The sequence below is a fragment of the Triturus cristatus genome, chromosome 6, assembly GCF_964204655.1.
Source record: "Triturus cristatus chromosome 6, aTriCri1.1, whole genome shotgun sequence".
Classification (NCBI taxonomy): domain Eukaryota; kingdom Metazoa; phylum Chordata; class Amphibia; order Caudata; family Salamandridae; genus Triturus; species Triturus cristatus.
In genome coordinates this window covers 991,796,417-991,813,357 of record NC_140589.1, presented here as the reverse complement: position 1 = coordinate 991,813,357, position 16,941 = coordinate 991,796,417, and the positions used below count along the sequence as shown (strand labels likewise).

At 45.6% G+C, this 16,941-nt stretch overlaps 1 protein-coding gene across 1 annotated transcript in view; it reads right to left on the bottom strand.

Annotated features, from left to right (window-relative positions):
* Positions 1-16,941, bottom strand: part of SLC24A3 (solute carrier family 24 member 3) — a 1,192,172-nt gene that overhangs the window by 254,604 nt on the left and 920,627 nt on the right. Inside the window, exon 7 of the mRNA XM_085611775.1 lies at positions 4,174-4,248. Coding sequence (XP_085467901.1) covers positions 4,174-4,248 — 75 coding nt within the window. The remainder of the gene's footprint in view (positions 1-4,173; positions 4,249-16,941) is intronic.

Here is a 16,941-nt window from a genome sequence, read left to right as displayed (position 1 = left end):
CAAGCCAAACCCCAGCTGCGACCTCAAGTGCATCCTGCTCAACACCCGCTCCGTCCACAGACACGCCGTCGAACTCTGGATCCTGCTCGACACAACATCACCAGACGTCGCGTTCCTCACTGAAACATGGATGAACGCCTCCTCAGCCCCTGACATCGCCATCCCGGATGGATACAAGACGATCAGGAGGGACCGCGTCAACCAGACTGGGGGAGGCATCGCCATCGTCCACAAGAACACCATCCGCATCACGACCGACGCCGACGACACCTACACCGCCGCCGAACACCTCCACTTCCAGATTCACACCGACCCAAATACGACCCTCAGAGGCACCCTCCTCTACAGACCCCCGGGACCACGCACACAATTCAGCGAAGACATCACGGACTTCATCAGCCCACATGCCCTCCCCTCCGCCGACTACATCCTCCTAGGGGACCTCAACTTCCACCTGGAGAACAACAAGGACCGCAACACTGTCACCCTGCTGGACAACCTCGCCAACCTCGGACTCAAGCAACTGGTCAACACCCCCACCCACTACGCCGGCCACACGCTTGACCCCGTCTTCTCATCCAGCAAGCACATCACCTTCAGCCACTCCACCGGACTTCACTGGACTGACCACAGCTGCGTTCACTTCAGCTTCAGAAAAACCACTACCCACCACCACCCGCAACAGGTTCCTCACAGAAGCTGGAGCAAGATCACCGCCGACCAGCTCACCACCTCCCTCAGCCAGAACCCACCTGCCAGCACACCGGACCCCAACGAAGCAGCCCGCAACTTCACGCAGTGGCTGACCGCCTGCGCCGACGACCTCGCACCACTGAAGAACCCTCCCAGCAAGCCCAGAAGCAAGAAGGCCCCCTGGTTCACCGACGAACTCAAGGACTCCAAGAAAACCTGCCGCACCCTCGAGAAAGCCTGGCTCCGCGACCGGACCACTGACAACATGACCGCCCTCAAACACGCGACCCGCAAGCACCACCAGCTCATCCGCACCACCAAGAAGAAATCACTGAGGGATCGACTGGACAACAACGCCCAGGACAGCAAGGAACTCTTCAGCATCGTCAAGGAGTTCTCCAACCCCAGCACCGGCAACAATGACATCACCCCGTCACAAGATTTCTGCGACTCCCTCGCCTCATTCTTCCACCGCAAGATTGCCGACATCCACAACAGCTTCGGCGCACCCTCCTCGCACCCAACCGTCGAACCAACGCACCCCAACCGCCACCCTCCGCACCTGGACCGCAGTGACCACCGAAGACACAGCCCGCACGATGAACACCATCCACTCCGGATCTCCGACTGACCCCTGCCCCCACCACGTCTTCAAGAAGGCCAACTCCACCATCGCACCCCAACTCCGAGACGTCATCAACACCTCCTTCGACACCGCCACCTTCCCGGAGAGCTGGATGCATGCCGAGCTCAGCGCCCTACTGAAGAAACCAACGGCGGACCCCACCGACCTCAAAAACTTCCGCCCCATCTCGCTCCTCCCTTTTCCTGCCAAAGTCATCGAGAAGATCGCCAACAGACAGCTTGCCGCCTTCCTCTAGACGAATGGATCCCTCGACCCCTCGCAGTCCGGCTTCAGAGCCAACCACAGCACCGAGACCGCCCTCATCGCAGCCACCGACGACATCCGAGCCCTTCTCGACAACGGGGAAACAGCGGCACTCATCCTCCTGGACCTCTCCGCCGCGTTCGACACTGTCTGCCACCGCACCCTAGTCCAACGTGTCAGCAACACCGGCATCCAAGAGAAGGCACTGAAGTGGATCATCTCGTTCCTCGCTGGAAGAACACAGATAGTCCGCCTCCCCCCGTTTCGTTCCGAGGCCACCAAAGTCATCTGCGGCATCCCGCAAGGATCATCACTCAGCCCCACCCTCTTCAACGTCTACATGAGACCTCTCGCAGCCATCGCACGCCAACACATCCTCAACATCATCTCCTACGCCGACGACACCCAGCTGATCCTCTCCCTAACCAGAGACCCCGACACCACCAGAACCAGCCTCCACGAAGGGATAAAAAACATAGCCGAGTGGATGAAGAACAGCCGCTTGAAACTGAACTCAGACAAGATGGAAGTCCTCATCCTTGGACCATCACCCTCCGCCTGGGACGACTCTTGGTGGCCCCCAGCCCTGGGAACCGCCCCCAAGCCGACAGACCACGCACGCAACCTGGGCTTCATCCTGGACTCCTCCCTCTCGATGACCAGACAAGTCAACGCCGTCTCCTCTTCATGCTTTCACACCCTCCGCATGCTCCGCAAGATCTTCCGATGGATCCCGATCGAAACCAGGAAGACGGTCACCCAGGCCCTCGTCACCAGCCGGCTGGACTACGGAAACACCCTCTACGCCGGAACCACAGCCAAGCTACAGAAAAGACTACAACGCATTCAGAACGCCTCCGCCTGACTCATCCTGGACATCCCTCGACGCAGCCACATCTCCGGCCACCTGAGGAACCTGCACTGGATCCCCGTCAACAAGAGGATCACGTTCAGGCTCCTCACCCACGCACACAAGTCTCTCCACAACCTGGGCCCCAACTACCTCAACGACCGCCTGACCTTCTACACGCCCACCCGCCAGCTACGGTCCGCTAGCCTCGCCCTCGCCGCGGTACCACGCATCCGAAGAACCACCGCCGGAGGCAGATCCTTCTCCTACCTGGCGGCCAAGACATGGAACTCCCTCCCCATCCACCTTCGGCGGACCCAGGACCACCTCGCATTCAGGAGACAACTCAAGACCTGGCTGTTCGAGCAGTAGCGGCCCCTTCCCCCAAGCGCCTTGAGACCCTTCCGGGTGAGTAGCGCGCTATACAAGTGTTATGATTGATTGATTGATTGATTTCGCAGTCATGACCTCATACAAATGAGAGAATGCTTTTGCCTCTGTAGCCATAGCGTACTACAGCTGCAGGGGCAAATAGGTCTGTGACATGTGTACTGATTTCGTGCAACATGGGAAGAAGAGCACTGTAAGCACATCCCTTGAAGTTGCTCTTTGAGATTGGGTTGAGGGGGTCCCAGGGACTTCTGCGCTAGAATAAAGCCATATTCCTCTCAATGTGCTATCTGTGCTCCTGCATTGGAAGACTGAAAGATGCTCAGTGGTTCAAAAACACAAGTCTGCCATTCAATGCCACACTGTCTTTACCCGCTTCTGGCACAAGTTTGGCCCTGTTCAGGGGCCAGCACATTTTGTGAGTAATGTGGCACACTGTCCCCGTCTGCATCTGGTGCACCCAATTTAGTGTGTGTTCCTGCACAGACAGGGACAATGCACCATTATGGAGTTGATCGGTGGAAGGCGGTTGAGCACACATAGAAATTTATATGGTTCAATGTCTGCTTTTTCCAGGCCTGCAATACCGGGTCTGGTATTGGAAAATAGAGTAATTCTGGGACTACTGACGTCAAGCAATTTGGATTGGCCAATTGCAATACCCCCTGGAATACCACTCAGGTCCCCTGGTAATTAGGGCCTATGTCTCCAATTACTTTAGGAACCCAGTTTGAGAACTAGGAAATGAGTAACGGTCACAGCAAATGAATTACTTAACTTTACAAGACGCAAGTATCTTTACAAAACATTTGTACCTAATTAGGCTGGCCAACTGAGGCACATAACCCCTCCTGTATAAATATCTTATTGATCTAGTGCCACAGTCTAATAGGGTAATCTTTGGCCTACATGGACAATACCTGATGCACCATTCTTGGTCCCTAATCTCACTTTAACTTGACCTCCTGTGTCTGGATTCATGTTTTTGTCACACTAGTGACAAGGAGAGGATGGGAAACTCACAGATGAAGAGGCAATAAACAGGAGGTCCCAACACACCTACGCCCAGAAGCTCCCTATTTCTGACAGATCATCGGCACGCTCAACTTGCTCTGTCACCCGGGGATCTTTAAGCGGTTCAAGAGGTGTCAACCCTGGAAGGAGAGGATACAAGAATGTATTCATACAGCCTGCGTTACGTTTCCGTCCCAAAAAGTTTGTGCTCTTCTCAGGTTTTGTGACTTATGTGTTTTGTTAGCACAATTCCATACCTGTATTGATAGGGTAAAATTAGGATCTTCACACAAGTCTCAGAAACATAATATCAAAAAGCAAATTAACAAGTTCTTACCACAATGAGTGCAACTATAGAAAGTGTGTAGTATGATGCATCCCTCATCAAACTCCATGATGACAAAGCAACAACCTGTAGATAAAATAGAAAATACAAATCATTCTGCATCATTATTATTATACATTTCTCTTACATAACACCACTAAACAGCAAGCAGCACTGCACCAAAAAAATACCATTACACATTCCATGCTGTCGGAAAATAACTTTACAAAGAGAGATTCTATCCACTTTACTACAGGAAGTGCATCTGAGACACAAGAGCATTGTTTACACATGGCCACACAACTTGTGAATCGTAAGCTAAATTATATACGGAATACCTGTATCTAATGAAACAATACTATTGGTGCCAAACTATGGGAATAATGTGTTAACAACAAAGAAGCAACCATTGTCAAAGGCAGGAGATCTGGTCCTGCCACGCTGCTGCAATGCTCGTTTATTGCAAGCATAGGACACAGGAATAAAAAAATGAAAATATGCCATCATCTAAATGTAGCTGCCTTATGCTTGCAATACATTCATTTTTTAGTTTAAAGGAAATTTATTTGATATAAGTATAAGATGAAATACAGTGAACAAAAAGTTACATATCTGTATAAAATATCATTAAAAAACGGGAAGGAAAAAGAGAAAGGGATAAGAAAGAAAAAGTGGAGAGAGAAAAAGATAGAAAAATAAGAGGGAAGGGGAGGAACATCCATTTTATACTTAATATAACAAAAAAGCAACACTTATGTGTAAAAAAATTTCTACAAACATTGAAATATTCTATAACCATAAGATACATTTTAAATAAAACAGCAGTAAGTATAAATTCAAGGGGGTTTGGGGACCTCTTCAGTGCAGGGGTTATGCAATGGCAGTTTTTTAGCAGAAGTATTTAAGAATTCAGTAACAGGCATCCACAGAGCTTCTCTTTTAATGGCAAGCGAGACTGGATGTACATAGGCTCTGTCAAGTCTATGATTATAGCAAACACCATACCACCATGCTTGCAAAGATACTGTTGAGGTGTCTTTCCATGATTTAGTGATCTGCTGAAACGCAACAGCCATGTGCAAATCAATAATATGAAAAGATGGAGACCAAACTTCATAGACACTACCTAGGAAAATGTGTGAAAAAGAAAAGGGAATATGGGAATGACAAATGATGTTAATGTGACGCCATACTTGAGTCCAAAAAGTATGGCTTTTTGGACAGTTAAAAAGCATATGTTTAAGATCTGCTGACGGAGCAGTACATGACTAACAAGAAGATGGAGTGTTAGAGTCGATTTTATGTAGTTTAGCTTGAGTGATGAGCAGTCTATTATAAATAAAGAATAAAGTTTGAGTAGTATTAGCTGTTCTAGAAGATTTCATCACTTTAGTCTAGATTGTATTCCACAGTTGAATAGGGAAAGATGTACCCAAATCAGATTCCCAGCTACATTCAACTTCGGGTTTATTACGAGACACCAAGATATCCATTAATTTTTTTATATACTTGGGAAGCCGAAGGAGAATTACTTAGAAATTATGTGGTAATAGGGGATAAAAGAGTAGGAGTATGAGAGGTAGAGAGAGAATTATAAGAGGTCTGAGCAACTGCTGTTAAAGATAAGTACTTGGAATGAAATGAGGGAGGAAGAGAAAAGTGAGATTGCAATACAGAAAATGGTATACAAACACCATCCCGAAAAAGTTGGTAAGTCCATTTGAGACCATAGAATAACCACTGTTTCCCAAAAATATATTTATTGCTGAGTTTAAAATGTTTATTGTACCAGATGGATATTTTATTTTAACTGGATTCCAATGAAAAGAAGAAGATAAGAAATCAGCGTGAAAACATAGCTTGTTCAGAGGAAGGATCTCACATTTGCCAGCATTGAGCTTGTAGCCTGAAACAAGGGCAAAATCAGTTACTTCTGATAAGAAAGCTGGCAAAGAGGATTGTGGGTTTGAAATGAATAACAAAATATCATCTGGGTATGCTGAGATTTTTAACTGATTAGTTCCGTAAGAAAAACCAGTAATTCTTACGTTCTATCGAATTTTTATTAAAAAAAGGCTCTAGGGAAAGGATAAATAAAAGGGGAGATAAAGGGCATCCTTGCCGAACTCCTCGAAAAGGGAGAAAGAAGAGACAAGACCATTAGCTAAAATAAACAACCTGGGAGAGGAATAAAGTAAAGAGACATAATTAATTAATTTTGGGCCGAAACCGAACCAAGTAAGGGCCAAAAAAATAAAGGACCAACTAACCCTATCAAAAGCTTTTTCAGCATCTAATGAGATTGCTGCTAAAGATTTTTTATACGATTTAGATTTACTTAGGACGTTAAAAAACAATCTAGTATTATCCGATAAATGACGACCTTTAATGAAATTGAGGGAGAAAAGAATCTAAACGATGGAACGAGAATTTTTGCAAAGATTTTGTAATCCAAATTAATTAAAGAAATAGGTCTGTAATTCTTACAGAGTGCGTGATCTTTGTTTTCTTTTAGGAGCAGGCAGATCAGGGCTTCTTGAAAAGATCCTTCTGATTTTTAAGTAGAAATAAAATATGTAAATAACTGGTGTAATTTGGGAAGAAGGAAAGGGGAGAAATGTGAATAAAATTCAATGGTAAACCCATCCGGGCTGAGAACCTTGCCTTTTTTAATAGCTTGAATAGCAGTAAGAATATCAGTAGTCTGAATATCTTTTTCCAAAAGGGAAAAATCTACATTAAGGGATGAAGGTGGAGGAATAGAGGATAGATAACGATCAATATCAGCCTGTTGAGATGGAGATTCAGGGGTATAAAGCTGTTGATAAAAATTGGAAAATTCTAAAAGAATATCTTCGTTTTTGTGGACTGTAGTGTTGGATGAAGGTGAAATAGATTCAATCGTGGTGTGCTCTTTTTTGACTTTGAGATAATTGGCAAGAAGATTTCCCGCTTTATTTTGTGCACTATAATATTTAGCACTAGACTTAAGTAAATATAAATTAGCAAATTCAGTAGAAAGTTTGTTAAAGCTAAACTTGGCTTTGATATTTCAGTCAAGTCAGAGGGGGCTTTTGTAGAGTAGTAAGAATGTTCTAGTTGCTTAATACGGGAAGTAAGTGAATTTCTGATTTGGGCAGATGCATTCCTTTTTTGGGCTACATATGAAATAATGAAATTTCTAGAAGCAGCTTTGAATATGTCCCAAATGAGAGGGGGAGAGGTAAGAGGAGATTCATTTTCTAAAAAGAAAGTGTCTGCAAATGCCTGAAAGGCAGGAGTAAATTTAGGAACTAAGAGAAGGTCACTATTAAATCTCCATCTCCTAGTTCCTTTAATAGGAGGGAGTAAGTCTAAAACTACGGATATATGGGCATGATCTGAAATTAGTATAGATCCTATGTCGGAGTGGGAAATATGTTGAGTAAGGGCTTTTGAGATAAATATGTAATCTATACGAGACTGTGAGGAATTAACGCGTGAAAAAAATGAGTGTTCTTGGAGAGTGGGGTGACATAGTCTCCAAGAATCAACTAGGGACCTTTAAGATATGGTAGATGTAAATTGAGTGTGCATGGTAGAGGGGATACATTTAGACTTGGAACATCTATCTAGGAAGGGGTCTACAGCCATTTTACAGTCTCCTCCCAACAGTAAATATTCATCAGTACATAACATCAATTTAGATAAAATCTGAGTCCAGAAGAATTTATCTGGAGTGGTGGGTGCATATACATTAAAAATAGTTAGAAGAATTGTATTAACAAGTAACAAAACTGAAACCAATCTTGCAATACATTCATGATGCAGTTGTTTAACTAGTGACATTTTTAAACAAGCCTTTTCATATGTGCCATGCATTCGTTGTTATTATTTGTTAAGGAGATAAAAATAAAATAGCATCTAACCAAGCATTCAAATCCCAGACAGCTACAGTGCTATAATGTCACTTAAATTTACAACATAAAATTAAAAAATGAGTGCAGGCAAAATAAATAGCTGGTACGAACAAGAATAGGCCAGCTAGGTGTTAGCTTTTAAAGGCTGAGTTATTGGCTTTGCCAATGTTTTTTGATAATCTCATGTGTGCTCATGCTTCATGACGAGTTTGTGTACATGATTTGTGATATGTAGCAGTCTTTTTTAAATTACATTGCAGATGGCCATGCTAGAACGGTAAAATACATTAAAAAAGTGAAAAACAAGTAGGAAGTTAGAAGCCTGGCATCACTTTGCATCTACCTGCCCCTTGTAATAAATAAATAAATACATAAAGAACATGGGGAGTGGGAAAGGAATGGGTGGGGAGCAGAAGAGGGACGAATGAAAAAGAGCTCTCAGGGGAGGCAGGGAAAAACGCAGGGCGAGAGAGCAAGGAAACACCTGCATACTCCTGGGGTGTTAACTTCTCACTAAAAAAGAGACCTTTGCAGTTTGCATTGGAAGGATATAACTTATCCATTCATAACACTGTGACACTGAAATGCTCCAGGTCTGAACAAACACAAGAATAGGGAGGATAGCCATTAAATCGGAAGCCGACAACTGAGATAGACAGCAAAGTCATCCAATCATGATCAAAGTTTTGCTCCTAAGCCTTCTCTTGGTATAAGTAATATGTTGGAACCAATAGGCTTAATGTCCACTTTTTATGTATCTCTGCTGTTTTGTAAAGAAGTGTCACATATTGAACCAATATTATTAGAAAATAAGTTGTCTTATTGGTTGCTGGTAATAATTTGTGGCTTTTGTCCGATCTCTAATATGCTTTTCATTGAAAGTGTAGTCTTCAAACATTTGCATGGGGAGTTCAATGAGTTTGAACTCGGATAATGAAAATTGGTCATCGCCTCCCAAAAAGGCAAAATATGTTCTCCCAATCACCATGTGAAAAGTTAAATGATGCAAGCAACTTAAAAAAGTATTGAGTGGTGCTTGAGGGCTTTCACTCCTATACATATATCCAAAAATTGGTATTCCAGAGCACTTTTCAATTTATCACAATATATAGGGCCAGATGTACAAGGCGTTTTTGCAAAAATGCTTTTTCAGATGTAAACAAGGCAAAATGTGATTCAGTAACTTGTTAATGAATCACAATTTGCATTTGTGATTCGGTATTTGCAAGGGAGGTGTTTAGTGCACCTCTTCCAAATATTAAATTGGTATGGTATGTATTACTGTTTTGAGTTCGAACTCCAGGCGTACAGGAGTAATACTTTACCACCAGTTTATCACCAGTGGCAACCCATTTGCAAATGTAACGGGGGTCCCCAAGGGACCCATCCTCTTTGGGAATGTAACATTTTTTTAAAAAATATTTTAAGATCTAGCACTGTTTTCAGAGACCACTGGCTACTCTTAAAAAATGAAACTGAAAAGTTAATTTTTTTTTTTAACTTGCCTTCGCACAGGTTATATTGCCCCATCTAACGTGCCTTCCTCGATGCCTATGTTATAACGCACAGCGCTATGCCATACATATTACAATCTGGGATCCATATCTTTGTCACAGTGCATATGCAACATTACACTCCCCAGCACATATTTTATATTACAACTTTAGAGACTAGTTAGGTTACACAACACTACCCTGTGCATATTACACTCCAAGGCGCATATCGCATAGCACGCGCTAGTGCCTGTGCTATCTCGCGCTCTCCAATGAATCTGTCATCGCGCACTATGTATTGCATATTATATTTCACGCCCCGGTTCATCTTATATCACACCTTTTGGTGCATAGTTTATACCATATACTATATCTAGTTTTCATTTTCAATCGTGCTCTCAGGACTATGTTCTATATAACACTGCGTCCACCTACCCTTTTCACGGGCATTACATTTTGCGATGGGGGGTGGAGGGTCAGGGGGTGTTTCTGCCAAGTGAGCCCGGAGTCACAGTCACAAACGTCCTCTTCTTCCTGAATAAAAGTGAGATTATGCTGCATACTTGTTCATATTTTAAGTAGTTTGCACAGACACACATTTTAAAAACAATGAAGTTCCTAATACCCACCTTCTTTGAACAGTTAGCTTGCTGCCCCATCCACCTCCTCCCTATCCTCTGTTGTCTGAATCCATGGACTAGCCTCCTCCCTCCTGCCATGCATGGTCTGATGTGCTGCCACTGCCCTCCATTTAGCATGATGTACCAGTCCACTCCTCCTGCCCTCCATTGCTCAATTCTGTGGCCCATCATTGACCTCCTGCTTAGCCTCTGTGCTTAGCTTGCTGCCCTTATTCTCCTTTCCCCTGCCCTCCGATGTCTTTGTGCATGCCCCTGCTCCATCCTTTTTGCCCACCATGTTCCATGGACCTGCCACTCCTATCTACTCTGAGTGTTCTGTTGAGCTGCCACTCCCCTCCCACCTGCATAGCATTGTCAGATGACTGTAACCTGTCCCTGCCACCTCCACCCTGTCTGTCCACATGCCATGCCCCTATCCCCTTCCTCCTGTCCTCCATGGTCCATTTTACTGCCACACCCTTCTACCCTCCCTGGTCTGTTGTGCTGCAACTGCTCCTCCTGCCTGCCCCGCGCGGTCTGTTGTGAGGCCCCTTCCCCTGAACTCTCTTGTCTGTGCCCAGGTCCTGACCCTCCCTTCTATCCTCCATGGTCCTTTGTGCATGCCCCTGCACCCTCCTTCTTGCCCATCATAGCCATTGTGCTGCCACTAACCCTCCCGCTTGCCATGCATGGTCTTCTGTGCTGCCATGGCCCCTCCCACCTTCCCTGTGTGGTCAACTAGCTGCCCCTGACCCCCTCCCACCTTCCCTCCATGGTCTGTGTGTATGCGATCATAGTCTCATTGTTGCTCTCCATGGTGTGTCTTGTTTCTAGTGCCCATCCTGCCTGGCCTCCATGGTCATCTTGCTGCTCCTGCCCTGCCCCCTTGCCCCCAGCCCTCTGTTTTCATGTGCAGACCCCTATCCCCTCCCTCCTGGCTTGTCTGTTCCATTGTAATGCCCCTGATCCGTCTCTCCTGCCCTTTATGGTCTGTTATGCTGCAGCTTTCTCTCTGTCTGTCCATTACGGTCAGCTATCTACCATTGCCTCTTTCCCCTCTGTTCTCTGTTGTCCATATGCATGGCCCTGTCCCCTCCCTATTGCTTTCTATGGATTGTTGTTCTGCACTCCCGTCCCGCATTCCCTGTGTGGTGTATTGTGCTGCTGCAAACCCTGATGCCTGCCCTGTAGTGTCAGTTTGGTGCACCTCTCCATGTCCCTCCTGTCCTCTGTTATAAGAGTCCATGTCCCTACCCCAATTCCTCCTGCCTACCATGATCCAATGTACCATACTTGTGAACATTTTGAACTTGGAAAGAGGGAGATTTTGAAAAAAACTGGGGTATTGATTTTCCCCTTTGAGTTACATTGAAAAAGAGGAGATTGTAGACAGGAGACAGATCAAATAAAGCCCATTTGAGCTTAAAAACATTGGACGTTTCCTGGCTGAAACGGGTCTGTTGGCATGTATGGTTGTACTACCACTGCCTCTTCCTTCTACCCACAATGGTCTATTATATTGCCACAGCCTCTCTTGCCAGTACTGTATTGTTGGTTTGTTGCCCCTGCCCCCCTTTCCACTGCCCTCCATAGTCTGTTATGCTGCCACTGCCCTTCCTGCCTGCCCAGTGTGGTCAAATTGTTGCCTCTGCACTCTCCTACCTGCCTTCAAGTTTCAGAATCCGTGCCCCTGGCCTCTGCCTCTCAACAGTATCCCAATGAACAACTAGATTGCTACCATTCTATATTTATTACAATAGTGTGGAACGCCTGACGTCATCTTGATGTAATCAAAACTGTAATACCCAGAGCATTTCCTTTACAAATTACATATATGAGAGGGTCTTATTTGCATCAAAATTATGGTTAGTGCTCTAAAAAACTAAAATGAGGAGATATTTTCTGAGTTTTCAAATAGCGACAAAGAACTTTTAAATTATTTGTAATCTTTGTTTTTTTATCCAGTTGACCACTTGATTAAATGTTGCACCTAGGAGAGAGGATGTGGTGTTAATTCCAGAGCTGCAGACTTTACAACTGGGGAACCAAGTTGGAGTTTCTGCTTCAGCTCAACATTCTGTGATTCTGGTCAAATCACTTAATCTCCCCATGTCTACAACCAAAATGAATTTGATCTTGTGTGATGTAACCAATGCTCATGTAAAGCACTCCAATACCTGACAAGTCTGCACTGTATAAAACTGCAAATACACACAAAATAAGTGTTTTGCACACTTCTCTCATTGGGCTACATGTGGGCTACATCTGGGTGATATTTGTGCTGCATTTGGGCTCTTTTGTCTCTGGTGGCCATCTTGGGAGATTTATTTGTTATGAAGTTTCCTAATTTCCTCATTTACTTCAGTCTCCTCAGTAGGAAATGCTTTCAGTTTTTTACTTTGATTCCATCAAGAAGGTATTTAGATATGACACACATTTGCCATAAATTCTGAATGTTAGCACTCTAGTTGCTCATTAGATCACTGTAGTAAAGCTACTGCTCACCACGGAAGTCTGCTGCTGGTATTCAAAGTGCATGTTTCAGTCTGCATATCAGAATTTTTTAATGAAATAGAAGAGGATTTGAGAAGTCACTCAAAATGTGCCCTAATTTTTCTTTCTTAAGCACTAATCATAATTTCTATGGCAAAATGAACCCCCTCATTGTGTTCCTTTTTAAATTAAATGTTTTAAGTGTTACCAGTTTATTCTAATCAAGATGGTTCAGGTGTGCCATACTTTTGTCATAAGTAAGACAGTAAGCGCTCTAGTTGTTCTTAAGAACACTCTGGGACATTCTGTCATTGGGCTATACTTGGGCTACATCTGGGTGATATTTGGGCTACATTTGGGCTCTTTTGACTCTGGTGGCCATCTTGGGAGATTTATTTGTTATGACGTTTCCTAATTTCCTCATTTACTGTAGTCTCCTCAGTAGGGAATACTTTCAGTTTTTTATTTTGGTTCCGTCAAGAAGGCATTCAGATGTGTCACACATTTGCCATAAATTCTGAATGTTAGCACTCTAGTTGCTTATTAGATCACTGTAGTGAAGCTACTGCTCACCAGGAAAGTCTGCTGCTGGTATTCAAAGTGTATGTTTCAGTCTGCATGTCATAATTTTTTTATGAAATAGAAGAGGATTTGAGAAGTCAAAATGTGCCCTAGTTTTTCTTTTTGCAGCACTAATCATAATTTCTATGGCAAAATGAACCCCCTCATTTTGTTCCTTTTTAAATTAAATGTTTTAAGAGTTACCACTTTATTCCAATCAAGATGGTTTCAGGTGTGCAATACGTTTGTCATAAGTAGGACTGTTAGCGCTCTAGTTGTTCTTTAGAACACTCTGGGAAGCTGCAGTAGAACACAAAGGAATCAACTGACAGTCTCTGCCCTTGTTGGATGTACATGTTTTACTGAGAATGTCAGACTTCATTCTCACATGACTGAGAAAGATAATGTGAATTTTTCAGAAAATATGCTCTCAGTTTAGCTTATAGATCACTGTTAGATCTGGGGGTCTCTAGTTGGCAGGGTAGGTACCACTGTCCAAGTAGGGACCCTTGCTTCTAGTCAGGGAAAGGGGGATACTCTGTTAAGATAACCCCTGCTCACCCTCTAGGTAGCTTGGCCTGAGCAGTCTAGGCTATCAAAGGCAATGTGTAAAGTATTTGTACCAACACTCACAGTAACACTGTGAAAACACCACAGATTTACTCCACACCAGTTTTAGAAAAATAAGGTATCTTTACTAAAAACTTCACAAGACCAAATACTACAGACAAACCAACATATAATTCAAAAAGGTTACTTTAAAGATAGTTCAGAGTTTGCAGAAAGTACTCCAGGATGTAAAAGTCAGTGTCCTGCACAATGCGACTCTCAACGCACAAAATGCGACACTTTCGTGCCCAACAGTACCTGTAGTTGCGATAAGGTTCCCAAAAGCTATAACAAGGAAGCTTGCAAAGGCGATGCGATACTCCTGAGATCCTGGGGAGGCTTTGCAGCAGCCCTGCTTCACGCAGCAGAGGTGGATGCGCCGGCTCCGATCTGTAAGGGGAGGATGCGATGACTTTGGCCTTCGTTGCGTAGGTTTCTTAGGGGGAAGCTTCACGCACAGGTTCGATGCGACACTCTTCGATGTGGTGTGATGCGTGGCGCAGCGTTGCCTTCCGGCGCCACAACTCTCAATGCGCCACGGAACGGGACTCTGTGTCGACGCACGCAGCGACTGGAGACTTTTCACGCACCGGCAGTGGTGCGGCCCGCAAACTGGTTCTGCGACGACCTTCGCAGCGTCAGGAATCTTCTCGCACCGGGACGATGCTCGACGCACTCGGCGATGCGGTGACCCTGCGTGTTGCGATGGTGCCGCGATGAAATTTTCCACGCACTCTCGTCTTGCGACACGCAATCGGATGATGCGTTGGGTACCAGTCACTCTTGTTCACGCTTCTGCTTCCCAGCTCCCAAACACAGCAAAACGACCTCCTGAGGCCCCAAGACTGGGCAAGCACTCCAAGGCAGGTCAGAACTCTCTCAGCAGAGTTCCAGGGGAGCTGGTGGTGAAGTCCTTTTGTTCCTGGGACTTCTTAACAGGGAGCCAGCTCTTCTCAGGCCCTTGGAGATCAGAATCAAAAGAAGGGGACACAGCAAAGTCCTTCCCCTCTCCTTGGCAGCAAAGCAAAACAGCAAGCAGGCAGTCTTCTCCTCTTCAGTCCTTTTCAGCTTTCTCCTTGGCAGAGGTTTCTTCTTAGTTCCAAAGTGATCTGAAGTTTTAGGTGTCTGGGGTCCTCTTCTTATACCCCTCCAAGTCTTTGTCTCTTGTGTTTCAGTGGGGGGATTCCCCTGCTCAAACCGGTTCCTGGGTGTGCTCTGCCCTGGAGCACCTGGTTCCTTTCAGAGTGAGGGGCAGGGTCGTTAGACGCTCAGCAGGAGGTGGAGCCTTCTTTGTGCCAGCAGAGGCAGAGTCCTCAGCCTGGCCAGCAGGGGGTGGAGCCAGCTTTGTGTTTGGCAGGGACAGCCCTATTCAAACCCAGGGACTACTCCTCCCACCCATCTAAAGCAGATCTCCCTATTCACCCTGCTGCTGACTCATCCAGGCTCCTGGAGCCACCTAGCCCATCACATGACACCCTTCAGCCAACCAGCACACAGGCACACAGGAAGGTTAAACAGGAGAATAGCTACTTTCTAAAAAGTGCTATTCTCACACAGTGAATTTAAAAACCATCTTGCTAAAAAGATGTATAATTAAATTCTGAACACAAAGATACTAAACTTGGATTTTCTATCTTGCCCTTATGGGAAGATAGGCATGTAAACAGCCTTCCCCATTCTATCCTATGGGCAAGATAGCCTCTCATCAGTGAAAAACGAAAATGGCTGTAATTCACTACCAGGGCATGTTACACACCTCAGTACATGCCCTACCTTTCAGATACACTGCACCCAGCCCAGGGGGGTACCTAGGGCCACCATAGGGATGCCTGACATGTACAGAAAGGGAAGGATAAGGCCTGGTCAGTGGGTGCACTGGCCAGGCCGACATGGCAGTCCTGGACTGCACATAGGCACTGCAAGCAGGCCTAAGACATCATTTTAGCGCTACTCCTGTGGGTGGCACAATCAGTGCTGCAGCCCACTAGTAGCATTTGAATCACCAGCCCTGGCACACGCAGTGCACTTTACTAGGGGCTAACAGGTGAAACAAATATGCCAATCATGGATAACCAATCAACACAACAATTTACCAAGGGAGCACTTGCACTTTGACACTGATCAGCAGTGGCAAAGTGCCCAAAGCATCTAAACCAGCAAAAACGAAATCCAGCATAGCATCAAAAATACAGGAGGTAGAGGCAAAAAGTCAGGGGTAACCATGCCAAAGATGCCAGGTCTAACACGTGTCCCCTCCAGCTGAAAGTGGGGAGAACTACCCACCCTCTTGGGAGTTCTCATCGCTAAGGCGGAAAAACCTGGACAGACCATCAGCGTTGGCGTGTTCTGTACCGGGGCGGTGTTCCACCGTAAAGTCCATCCCCTGTAGGGAAATGGACCACCTCAACAGCTTAGGATTCTCACCCCTCATCTGCATCAACCATCTGAGGGGCCTGTGGTCCGTCTGAACCCGGAAGTGAGTCCCAAACAAGTAGGGTCTCAGCTTCTTCAGCGCCCAGACCACAGCAAAAGCTTCCCTTTCAATCGCACTCCACCTCTGTTCCCTGGGAAGTAGCCTCCTACTAATTAAAGCTACAGGTTGGTCCAAGTCCTCATCATTTAGTTGTGAGAGCACCGCTCCCACTCCATGCTCAGAAGCGTCTGTCTGCACTATGAATTCCTTGGAGAAGTCAGGCGCCTTGAGTACAGGTGCTGTACACATGGCCTCCTTCAGGGCATCAAAAGCTTCTTGGCAGGCACTGGTCCAAATCACTTTCTTCGGTAACTTCTTGGAAGTTAGTTCTGTCAAGGGAGCAACAATGGTGCCATACCCCTTGACAAAACGGCGATAGTACCCGGTGAGTCCTAAGAAGGCTCTCACCGCTGTCTGGGTCTTGGGGGGTTCCCAGGCCCGGATGGTATCTATCTTGGCTTGTAGGGGCGCCACCTGGCCGCTTCCTACTTGGTGTCCCAAATACACCACCGAACCCTGCCCTATCTGGCACTTACTGGCCTTGATAGTGAGGCCTGCACTATGCAGAGCCTTCAACACTGCGCAGAGGTGTTGCAAGTGTTCTTCCCAAGTGGAGCTGAACACAGCAATGC